The 12,584-nt window shown below is 52.4% G+C and overlaps 1 protein-coding gene across 1 annotated transcript; it reads right to left on the bottom strand.

Moving 5' to 3' along the window:
- Positions 1-10,919: 10,919 nt before the first annotated feature.
- Positions 10,920-11,999, bottom strand: IUM83_06562 (uncharacterized protein; the record flags this gene model as incomplete). Its single annotated transcript, XM_067930784.1, has 2 exons — positions 10,920-10,928; positions 11,256-11,999. The coding sequence occupies 2 exons, from the start codon at positions 11,997-11,999 to the stop codon at positions 10,920-10,922; spliced, it is 753 nt and encodes a 250-aa protein (XP_067789851.1).
- Positions 12,000-12,584: the final 585 nt, after the last annotated feature.

Raw genomic sequence — 12,584 nt, 5'->3', positions numbered from 1 at the left:
GCCATCCGATATGTCCGCTGGGTCAAGAGAACCCGGACGTCGAGAAGAGTCCGAGAGTATTTGGTAAAGTGGAAGGGTTATTCGGAGTTGGAATGGCTGCCGATGTCGCAGCTGAACTGTGGAGCTTTACTTTACGAATTCAACAAGAGCACGCGAGCGCATGCACGGTTTAAAGCTATGCAGGCTGGTGATGAACCTCCTGAGCCTGAGGCTCAGTAGAGGTATTCAGCCTAAACCGTGCATGTGTTAATGTTGCTTCGTGTTTGAAATTTGTTGAAGTTTTACGTGTTTACCCTATTCTGAAGATGCCTGGAGTGAGCCGAAGCGGTCCCTAGCTGAGGAAGTGAAAACAAGCTGAGATGCATAAGAACTCAAGTGACACACGCAATGCAAAATTGTGAGGACGTCATATTAAGTTAAAAACGCTACATCTCTGTGAACTACTCATCCTCCTCTCCTCGGTGGCGCCGAAGGCTCTCCAAAACTCTCATGTGCACCATCAACCTACTTCTTCAAGATGTGTCAAAGTTGGATGATGTACAACAAGTAGTGGCTGTTGCTGAGGCGATTACCACGTACTTCACGAAAAGGCCGCAGATTCTTGCGCGATTTAAGGAGAGAATCGGGCCACTGCTCTCGATATCAGCGTCAAAGCGTATAGTCACTCTTTTCAGTGTCCGTTGCTACGCGTTGGTATTCCTCGTATCAATGCCAGGTGAACGTGATTCGGAATAGTGAGGCGAGGCGAGTGAACGCCTTTATCGTCCAGTGTATAGTGCAAGTGCTGTGATGTGGAACGGATTCCAGATACGGAGCACCTTTGGTGTCTGTCACCACGATCCAGTCACCAACACACTGAATGAGTCGGAACTGGAACTGGATCAGGACTACTGGATCGAGGGTTGAGTATTGGCGTGTGTCCTTGTGTCAACCCCTGTCGGTACGTTTAACTTTGGCGGACCGGATTTGCCACCTAATGTTGTTGGTAATATACAAATTGAGTATACAGAAATGTAAGTCGCAACGGGACTGTCCTGAATGGAGTATAATCAGACCGAACGGTAGGAGTCACAGTCAGATCCGTAATTCAGAATAACCAACCACACAGAAATACAATGCCGACCTAAACGTCACACAATATACAGCCACCACTTATTCTTTCAGACCCTTGGGTGGGGGGTCTATACACCAGCCAACAATCGAGTCTTCACCCAGTACACTGGTCAGTACTGGATGCGCACTCAGCGTTCGCGCACCACCCTCACAAAGTAAGGGAAATATAAGACAATACAAAATACAGTCCTATCACACAGCAGTAAATCAATTCAGTCGCAGGGGTAACCGCTAACAACCACCTGAGACAACAGTAGGGAAATACGAAATGGACGTCCGGAATGGACGTGGCAACTTGGTTATGAAGCTAGAGCAGATCACCCCAGGGTGCGATATCCCAGTCCTTGCCCGCCTCGGCTTGAAACAATCGAGAAGCCACTCACCCAACGCTCGCAACGTCGGGGAGGCCTCAAACCGACCGTCGTCTTGGGCCCCCGGGCAATGTTCCGGGCAGCGTGTCCTCCACGCGGCGCTGGACGTCGTCCTCGGGTCCGTCGAGCTGCTCTCAGCGGGGGGGGGGACTTGTCTGGTTCTCGGCAAATTGGTTTCTCTGTCGAGAGCCGCTCTTCCCGGGGACTTGTGTGGTTCTCGGCAAATTGACTTCTTGTTTGTTGTTACGTTTGACTAGCTATCTTCTATCACTTCGTTGACTTCTAATAAAGCTATCCGTATGCTTGACTTGACTTGACTATGCTTCGATCTGTTGACGTCGACCTTCTTCACGGCATCACTCATCACTTGATGACAGCGGTACCTGGGTACATCGACCCTTCGCGGTCGAACTGGCCTTCGGCATTCGACGTGCGGCTAATACAGTGTCGACGGGTATGACTTGGTCTCATTCAGGCTGGCGATAAACTCCATAGTAATATCGTGGGTAGCTTGTCCTGGATGGGTATTCACTTGTCTCCATCCAGGGTGGCCATCCGGGGATCAACTCGATTCAGTATGACACTGGGTAATTCAGTGTGTCGCGATCCGAGATGCCACCATCCACCAGTTAACCGTGAATCTTCGTCTGTGAGGTGCTTCATGCACGGGGTCATGTTGTTGGGAGGACCATTTGGTCTTGCTTCAGTGTCTTGAACGGAGCCAATGCAGGCTGTAGCCGGGATACGTTCTCGGACTACACTTCTACGCCTTAGGCTTTTCCCGTGGTGAGGGTGTCGGCGGACGGACAGGATGTGTTACTCCTCGCTGAATATGAGTGCTCATCCAGGGGCACATATCCGATCCTGTGAGCCCATACTAACTGCAAGCACCGGTAGTACCAAATCTCCACACAAGCAATGCCTCTCCACGTGTCACACAGCACGCCACTGGACTCCAATTCAGGGCGACCAATCAAACTCCATCGCATCCATCCGTCCGGCAGTCGGATGTGGCCACGGGAAAAATTCCCGAGTCGCATCATGTCAATAGGGAGGCGATCGCCCGTGTTTTCGATGACGACGAATTCATGGAAGCTTACAAAGGAACTAAAAAGCGGCGAAGGCAGCCGGTCCAACAATTTCAAGTGCGACCTTGACAAAGAGGAACACACGCACCAAGAAGAAGAGCAGAAGAGCAAGGGAAGCGGCAGAAATTCAACCGACAAAATCTGTTAAAGCTATTGCCTTTGAACGCGTAAACGAGTTCGTGCAGGATGAACAATTTTGGGCAAAAGGTGAACAAGAAATCAAGCTGCTGAGCCCGATCATTAAGAAGCTTGGCTTGATGGAGTCGGATCGATGCTGTATATCTCTGCTCTACTGGACATTTCGTGATCTGATGGAGAACACATTATATTGTGAGCCAAAGTTTCTGGTTACCACTGCAGCAGCTAACCGTGGCTTGGTTAAGAAGAGATGAGAGTTTGTTCACACTGAGACCATGGGGCTTGGGTACTTCTTGGATCCTGCCCAGAACCCCAATGGATTCATCGATGACGACCGGGAGCAGACAAAGAACCAGATCGAAAAAGTGGCAAGACGACTTGGATACCCAGAAGGTGAAATACAGCATGCGTTTCATGAAGCGGGAGTATTTTGGAACATTAAAGCCGACCGGACTCCTAAACGGCGAAAGAATGAAGCTCGCACTGCTCCATTGGAATGGTGGAGCGAAAGTCGCAAAACCTACCCTGTTTGTTCCGTATTGCGCGCAGGGTTTTCACGATGACGACCTCCTCGGCTGCTACAGAGAGAAGCTGGAGTGATCGGCGACACCAGCTTGGCCTTGAGAAGGTTAACAAGTTGGTCGGCATATATTGGAATCAGCGCAGCGTGAAGCTATTACAGAAGGTGATCTCGGACCCGTCGGAGTTGGAGGACGCCATAGAGGACGACGCGGTGGACGGTAACGGTAAGTGGAATTTGCTACGAAGTAGAAGACTCATGCTCGGACGACGACGAGGATGATGAGGATCTGCTGTCAAGGGACAACACCGTGGCAGACAAGCAAGTGAGTCACGTGCAACAAATGGATCCCGTCCTGGACTACTCTTACGAGTTTTTAGGAACCGAGTTTAGTGCGTATATTTCTTTAACTCAATAATACACTATCACACACCTTTCATATTCATTTGCGGTGTCCTAGAACGTCATCTCCTGTCCTACTCTACCCCCAAAGCTAGCTGCATAACGTTTCCTGCGTCTAGCATGCGTCTGTAGTCCTAGACGCAGGTCTCTGAAATCCGGTGAGTTTCCGCCGCAGATAAAACCGGCTCGAACTAGTTTTCGACGCTTTAAACTAGTTTATTCTGCAGCGAAAACTCACACTAGTTCCTACCCTACCTGCAGCCGTGATCAGCAGTATGCTCGTGACGAATGCATAGTTATACTAATAAGAATTGCTTAGTATTATAACACTACCTACTTTCTATATGTTCATTTGCGCTATCACTCACATTTTTGTCGATTTGGCCGCGATATTTCCTACGATTACACACAAAGTGCTATATACGGCCTTCGTTTCACCGACAATCGGCTCCGTTTGCTGTCACGAAAAGGTTTTGTTTGCTCCTGGACTAGTTTGCTCCTGGCGGTGGAGAGAGTTGGACGTAATTTATTCGAAAAATCTTTGCAGCAGCAATTTGCTCCCGCTGTGGAGATACTCGTAGAGCATTTAGAGAGGCTTTTTGTTTGGGGGGGGGGGGTATTGTTGGCTCGTTCTCCCCTCTCCGAAAGGCGCACGAGTGGTGTAGCCCGTGCGTGGCGACTGGCCACCATGGGTGCACTCTCTCACCATTCTCTCACTTCTTAAATTGCGACTTCTAGGCAACTAGGATGGGAAAATCATCCCGACGATCCAGTAGATATGAAGGACGAAGTGGCCAAACAAGGGGAGGCAAGTGGGCAAACGTGAAGCTATGGCTTCTATTCCACGGCGGTGATACGAGGCAAAAGCTGACGAAGGCTGCTGATAGAGGTCGCCTCGACGTTTTGCGGTGTCTGGCGAACGACTGTGGCGCGGATGTCAACGCGAAGAACAATAATGGAGACACAGCGCTGGTGAAGGCCGCTTACGGAGGTCACCTTGACGTCGTCCGCTTCCTTGTGGACGACTGTGGCACGGATGTCAACGCGAAGAACAATAATGGATACACAGCGCTGATGTCGGCCGCTTACCGAGGTCACCTTGACGTCATCCGGTTCCTTGTGGACGACTGTGGCGCGGATGCCAACGCGACGAACAATAATGGAGACACAGCGCTGATGTCGGCCGCTGACGGAGGTCACCTTGACGTCGTCCGGTTCCTTGTGGACGACTGTGGCGCGGATGCCAACGCGACGAACAATAATGGAGACACAGCGCTGATGAAGGCCGCTTACGGAGGTCACCTTGACGTCGTCCGGTTCCTTGTGGACGACTGTGGCGCGGATGCCAACGCGACGAACAATAATGGATACACAGCGCTGATGTCGGCCGCTTACGGAGGTCACCTTGACGTCGTCCGGTTCCTTGTGGACGACTGTGGCGCGGATGCCAACGCGACGAACAATAATGGAGACACAGCGCTGATGAAGGCCGCTTACGGAGGTCACCTTGACGTCGTCCGGTTCCTCGTGAACGACTGTGGCGCGGATGCCAACGCGACGAACAATAATGGAGACACAGCGCTGATGAAGGCCGCTGACGGAGGTCGCCTTGACGTCGTCCGGTTCCTCGTGAACGACTGTGGCGCGGATGCCAACGCGACGAACAATAATGGAGACACAGCGCTGATGAAGGCCGCTGACGGAGGTCGCCTTGACGTTGTCCGGTTCCTCGTGAACGACTGTGGCGCTGATGTGAACGTGGAGAACATCAATGGAGACACAGCGCTGATGTCGGCCGCCGATAAAGGGCATTTTGATGTGGTGCGGTGGCTCGTGAACGACTGCGGCGCTGATGTCAACGCGAAGAACAGGAATGGAGGCACAGCGCTGATGAAGGCCGTCGGATGCGGTCGTCTTGACGCCGTGCGGTATCTGGTAAACGACTGTGGCGCTGATGTCAACGCGAAGGCCAACGACGGGCAGACAGCTACTCGCCTAGCCACTGATCACGGATACTATGACATTACCCGTCTACTTATGCCATTTATTTTACCTGAAAGTCAAACATCTACCGACGATACGGAGAAGGTCGATAGTCACAATACTTCTGACCGATCAGGCAGTAGCATCATTTCCCCAATCGAAGTGGAGTTGGGCGAATTCTCCCAACAAGGAACTATCGGTGGTGATTTTCAAGCGAAGTGGCTGGATGCTGATGTCGTCGTAAAGGTATTTATTCCTGACGCTTCGCACTCCACTTTGGCACAGCAGGTACACGCATGGCACCAGCTGCGCCACCCCAACGTACAGAAGTTGTATGGCGTGTGCCAGGCTGGGCCTGCTGTGAACTTCTTTGTGTGTGAATTTGCTAGTCAAGGCTCGTTACTTCAGTATGTCGAATCGTCGTCTCCGTCAAGTGGTGTAAAGCCGCCACTGCTGTGGAAATATCTGCACGGGGCGGCGTTGGGACTCGAGTATCTGCACGAGCGTGGGATTGTTCACGGCGATCTTCGTTGCAGTAACATCTTGATTGGTAGTGATGGGTTGGCGAAGCTGTCAAATTTCGGCCTGGCGGGAGCTACGAAGAAGGTGAGTACAGCGGAATATGTGATTAGATCGACGCGGTGGCAAGCTCCTGAGGTGGTGGCACGGAGCCCACTTTCGCGTGAGTCTGATGTATATTCACTTGGAATGTGTATTCTCGAAGCTGAAAGCCGGAAGAAGCCATGGAGCGAAAAAAATGAAGAAAATGCAAGGAAATGCAAACTAAAATGGAACTCAGATCCCCACCAGAGCGTTCCCTACGACCAATATGACTTATCGCACCCGGGCCGTGATCTCTGTCCATTCATTCGAAGAAATAATCCGTATTTTGTTCGACAGAGTCGTGAATTGGTGTGGCGGATGTGCTGCCAAGATCCATACAATCGGCCCAGTTTGCCGTCCATTGTCTCCGATTTGGAACGTTTGTCCATTGAAGAGAGTGTCGATGTCTGCCAGCCAGACCTGGAGCCTCAACACTCATTCGAAGACTACGAGTCTTGTGAAATGACTGAGCGGTGGCTAACGTTGCAAGAGTGTGTGAACGGGGGCAATAATGCTGAACACCTCTGGTTATTCGACAAACTCAAACATATGCACGATTGTTTTCGGGGATCAAAGCAAAACGAACGCTTGCGCAGCCAATTTGAATCTCTCCTCGCTGACGTCTACCAGACAATCACGATGACGCCAGAGGAAACTCGCGCCTTGCGGCTGACTTCGACACGAGCCACGATGACCAGTATGTACTCCTTCCGTTGGCGCGTTAATGCTCTCCTGAAAGCTCTTGGGGAGTCTATATCGGAAGATATGGAGGTGTCGTGGCTTGTGCAACGCCGTGAACAGGTCTCGGCTTTTGTGTCCGGTATAGCAGATATTGCCCTCCTATTGCAGCAGTTGACGTCTGTGGAAGAGAAAACTGCCGTTTTGCAGACGTTGAGAACAGAGATGGAAACAGCTCCAGGGAAGTACACGGAAGAACAATCGGAGACAATTAAAAGGGCGTATGAGGAGATTGATAATAGGCTGAAGATTGAAGGAGAAGGCAATATAGCTCATCTCACTCCGGAGTGGTTTATCCCGTGGTACGAGTTGGTCCAAGGAAAACATATAGCTGATGGTGGTTTTGGAAGCGTGTGGCAAGCGAAATGGTTAGATTCGGACGTGATAGTGAAGGTAGTTGGAAGTGCGGATGATACCAGCTTCTACGACAGCTTATTGTCAGCATCTTTTGATCAAAAGCGAACAGAGGCTAGAGCAATGTTCCGCCGTGAAGCTGACACTTGGTTTGGGTTTAGCCACCCTCACGTGGTTCGGCTCTTTGGGGCCTGCCACATCGGGAGGCCGTTTTTCGTGTGCGAGTATGCCACTCACGGCACGCTTGTCGAGTATTTGCGAAAGCACCCCGATGAGCTGTGGACGAAACTGTTCGAGGCTGCTCTAGGCGTGCAATACCTTCATGCGCGCGGTTTTGTCCATGGTGACCTAAAAGGCAACAACATCGTCATCGGACGTGACCTAAAAGCTAAGGTGATCGATTTCGGTCTGAGTTCTGCGGCAGACAGCGAGACTACTTCCCTGATTTCTGGCGCGTGGCACTGGGTGGCTCCGGAGTGCTTGATGGGAGCTAAGCCGACGATCGAGTCCGATGTGTACTCTTTGGGTATGTGTATCGTGGAAGCGTTGCGAGTTGTTGCGGCACTACAGACGGGAAAACCATTTTCCAGATGCCTGCCGTGGGGAGGTCTCGTCGATAAGGTCGCTGTGCTATATCACGCTACTCATGGCACGATGCCATCTCGACCGAAGTGCGAGGACGACCAGTGGGAGTTGGTCGCACGGATGTGCTCGAAGAACCCAGAGGACAGATTGAAAATTTCGACTGTCGTTGATATGCTGGAGAGATGGACAAATACACGGACTGATGCGAAGATCCAAGATGACCACGTCGCTAACGTTACGTTTGAACAGTCAATGGACTCCGCGCAAAAGCTACTAAGAAAAGATACCGAACAACACTCGTCAGTTGCCGTCTTGTACTGCGACTTGTGGGATAGCATGAAGTGCACGTATGGGCAGATTGAGCGTAACACAGCATGTTGGACCGCTTTCCATTCACTCGTTCTGGAGGCTCATGAGTCTACTGCAAACTTGGGAGATGTGAAAGGGGATCTCATATCAATAGCACAGGCGACAATGAGATGCTATGCGTTGCGTCGTCGTTTGAGCAAACTGTGTGATGCCTACTTTCTCACGTCGCAAGCCAGCATGTGATCGAATGCACCTCGCTCGCATAATTTGAGGCAGCATCGATCTACTGTACCAGTTCATGCAAAAGGGGCACCAGTTCATGCAAAAGGGGCACCTGTTCATGCAAAAGGGGCACTGTTGCATCATGTCGACCTGGCGGTGGGATATGGGCGAGCTCGCGCTCCTTAACGAGCTCCGTAAAGCTGCGTAGGGGCGAGATGCTCCGCGGATAATCCATCTCTTCACGAGACGTACAATAGACCTCGGTAAAAAGCCGCGTTCACAGATAGCTGTCGCGGAGCGCATACGTCAGTGGCGAAAGGAGCGTGGAATCAAGCCCGAGTTGACTGGATGCCGCAGATGGAAACATGCTTGGTTCAACTGAGATTAGACGGATTGCTTTTCGTTGAAATTGCGAAATCGATGACAGACGCGTTCAAGACACCACTCACGGCGGCCATGGTCCAACAACATGAGAAGGTGATATCGACAACTCCTTCTCTATCGTAAATTCGACTGGAAGGACCCGCGCGCTATTCGCAATAGCCGTACGAAGTTAATACTCTCGGAGAACGGTGGCAAGCTGCACACATGTCGGACAGATCCAGTGACTGGGTGCGTTCTTGACTCAAAAACGCAGCAGGTGCGCCCCAAGAGCAGCGACTGCTGCCTGGATGCGTGCCAGCCCTGGACGGTAGTGACGCGCACGTGTACTGCTGTATGAGCGATGAGGCGAGCCAGAGGTGGGCGTTCGACAACGCGACCAGCACACTGCACACATGGGTTTCTGCCTCGGCCAGGATCCTTCGCAGAAAACAAGGTGCAGTTGTACGGCTGCTCGACAAACAACCCGAATCAGCAGTGGGAAATCGTCGACTCTGCCAGCATAGCATCAAGTGCGCTAAAACGGATACCTGGTTCGACGTTCTTGCATTTCGCCACATGGACCCATCCCACAAACGTGACTCCCCACTCTTGCAATCTCACAAGTCAATCATATTCAAGTTCATCCAACGTTTTGAAGCCAAATATTATCATACCTTGATGTTCTCGAAAAATTGATTCTCTGAATGGGTGGGTAGCCCTTTTGCAAGCGCTGATGTTACGTAGGAGGCGTGCTCAGCACATCACCCATTGTCTTCATCATTAAGTCGCTCCACTGCGCAAGCTCCGACTGCAATTCCTGTAGAGCAATTTTGGACACAGGAAATTCTGGTCGATGCAGCTTCAAAAACATAACCCGGCGCATAGTTACGACCAATTCGGCCCCGTTACTGCATCTCGGCGCTCTTGAATAGCTGGTATCCGGCTTGAATGTTAGATCTCTCGCTGTCAGCAAGATAGCAACCGATATCTCTCTTCGAACACGTTCACTCGTAACGTATGGGTGCAGCGCGTCCTGATCTACTGAGTCGATGGCGATGACAGTGCGGGGCTCCGGGATATATCCGTTGCTTGTCCCATCACACATACTCGCGAAGCCTACGACATTGTTCTCGACACGAATGCCGTGGCTATTCCTTGATAATATTCGAATGTTGTAAGCGACGTTTTCGATCTCGTCGTAGTCTTCGCGCACTGTGATGTGACCGAGTCGCTCTGACACAATAATCTCCGCATTGTCAAGGTAGAACTTGAGCGCATTAAACACTTGCTGGATAGACCGACCAGCGAAATGAACCACCTCCACGTGAGAACAGCACGCATCCCCCTCTAAGCTCTCAAAGCGTTCATCAGAGTGCTGCGGCATCATTGAATCCTCCAACGGACAAGCGGCCGTGACGTACTTGTAGGCATTCTCCAGCTTCTGCGGTCGGATTTCCAAAAGTGTAGCGCGTCGTTCAGCCCACGCCTTGCCGAGACAAATACTCGTGTACAGGGGATTCCAGTTCTGTTCGCTCTGATACATGCAGCCACATATCAATAGTTAGGCCACATTGTGCCTCTTAAAACCTTACATGACGAAGAGGGTGACGCACGCACCATGTACTGCGCCAAGACTGACTGCACCTTTGCCACTCGGAATTGTTAACTTCTCGCGATTGCAAACAGCACAGTACGTTGCAGCATCAGCTCTGCCAGCTCTGCTTCGTCGCGAGATATTATCGGAGTAGTGAGCACCGCCAACTCGGCCGTCAGTCGCTGGACTTCCACTCTCTGCAAAATGAAATGTGAGCCCCAGCAGCAGTTGGGTATCTTCGTCAGAGTGATCCGACTTCAAGTACTACACGCACAAGCTTGACCTTGACGAACGCGCGCGTCATTGTAGCTTAAACCCCGGTTAAAAGCGGTTGCGGCGCTGTCGATTGTCGGACTATTCAACTCACTACCTTACCAGCAATCCAAGCTGGTGATGGCGATGGGACCAACTAAGCCAATCGATAACGTTCGGCTGAGACGAGGAAGATCGTCAATGCGGGCATTCACACAAACATTCGTGTATATTGCCCCGCCCGATCGACGCTTTGGTTAGGCTCTGCGCCGACACCTACGCGACTAGAAACACTGCAACCAAGCAAACTCAGCAACGAGTCAATAAAAGTTAATCCAATCTTACACGTTACATCGCACCTATTTGCTACCAGCGTACTGACGCTACTACGGAGTCGTATACACCACACTACGCACGGTCTTGAGCATGACGTCGCCCCACCGTGCAATACCCTCGTGCAGCTCCTGCAGCGCAAAGGGCGACACGGGGAACTGTGGTCGATGCAGCTTCACGAATGCCGCACGTCGCATCGTGACCACGAGCTCCGTCTCCTCCTCGCCTGCAACGGTGGCCGTGCCAATCTGCCTCCTCCCCTTGTGCCTCACCTTCCTCCTGCTCACCGTGAGCACCACCGCTCCCGACACGTCTTTCCTCACGCGCTCTCTCGGGTTGTACGGGTACAGCTCGTCCTCGTCCACGCAGTCGCTGGCCATGACCGCGCAGGGCCCGACGCCCGCGCCCAGCTCGTCCTTGGCGAAGAGCTGCGGGAAGGACACGGCGTTCATCTCGGTCGTGACGCCGCAGTCCTCCGTGGACGCGATCCTCGAGTTGTACGCCGTGCCCTCGATCGAGTCGTAGTCGTCTCTCACCGTGATGTGGCCCAGCCGCTCCGAGATGCTGATCTCCATGTTGGTCAGGTAGAAGACGAGCGCGTTGTAGACCTGCTCGAGCGACTCGACGCCCCGGAAGTGCACCGTCTCGAAGCGCACGCAGCACAGGTCGCCCTGCGCCGACTCGAAGCGCTCGTCCGAGAGCTGCATCTTCTCCGGCTGCGCGTGGCTGCTGCGCGCCGCGATGTACTCGTAGGCGTTGCGCAGCTTCTCGGCGCGGACGCTGCGCAGCGTGGCGCGGCGCTCCGGCCAGTCCTTGGACAGCCGGATGCGCGTGTACAGCGGGTGCGTGTGCTGGTCCCCGAGGCAGCGCGACAGCAGCGACTGCGCGTTGGCCACGTGCAGCTGCTGGTGGCGCAAGACGCTCGTGAGCACCGCGTTCTCGGCCTCGCGGCGCTGCAGCACCGGGTCGGCCTTGGCCGCCTCCTCGGGCGGCAGCGAGCGCGTCTTGAGCACGGCCACCTGGCTCTCCAGCCGCTCGATCTCCTGCTGCGCCTCTCCAAATTAGGCAGAAATACCTACCTACCTACCTAATTTGACCTCGATTAGGCATTTTGGGAAAAATTCTGAATAGGTAGTTCTTAAGTAGTTCGATACAAACGGCTCAAAATCCAAGTTAGGCATGCAGGTGGTATACTTTATTCAAGTGAATTGTCTTAGCTACATGGACTCCTTCCTAGCGACGCGTCCAGCTAGATCGAGCAAAAGAAGTACTGCAGCGACTGGAGTTGGCCTTCCATTGCATAGTTGGTTAGAGCTGTTCTCTGCGGGTTCTTGACTTGCTTCAAGACGCTGAACTCACTCTCAACTGAGTGAGTGCCGGGCGATATCGCCGCCACTCCAGCGACGAATGCGAACAGTAACGTGTAATTGCCCTCGCAGTCCACATCAGACCACGCATCAAGAAACGAAGATCGATCAATACTGTCAACGCGGTGATGAAAAGAAGTGTCGACCTTGTATCGCTCGATCATATCATGTCTGCTTCCAAATGTCATGACTTGCTGTCGGACCATACGCAGCGGTCAACCGAGCCTTGTGCGTCTCAATGAGATTGCG

Source organism: Phytophthora cinnamomi, assembly GCF_018691715.1.
Source record: "Phytophthora cinnamomi strain GKB4 chromosome Unknown Contig50, whole genome shotgun sequence".
Lineage (NCBI taxonomy): Eukaryota > Oomycota > Peronosporomycetes > Peronosporales > Peronosporaceae > Phytophthora > Phytophthora cinnamomi.
Note: the sequence above shows the minus strand (reverse complement) of the source record. Positions and strands in the feature narration are given on the sequence as shown.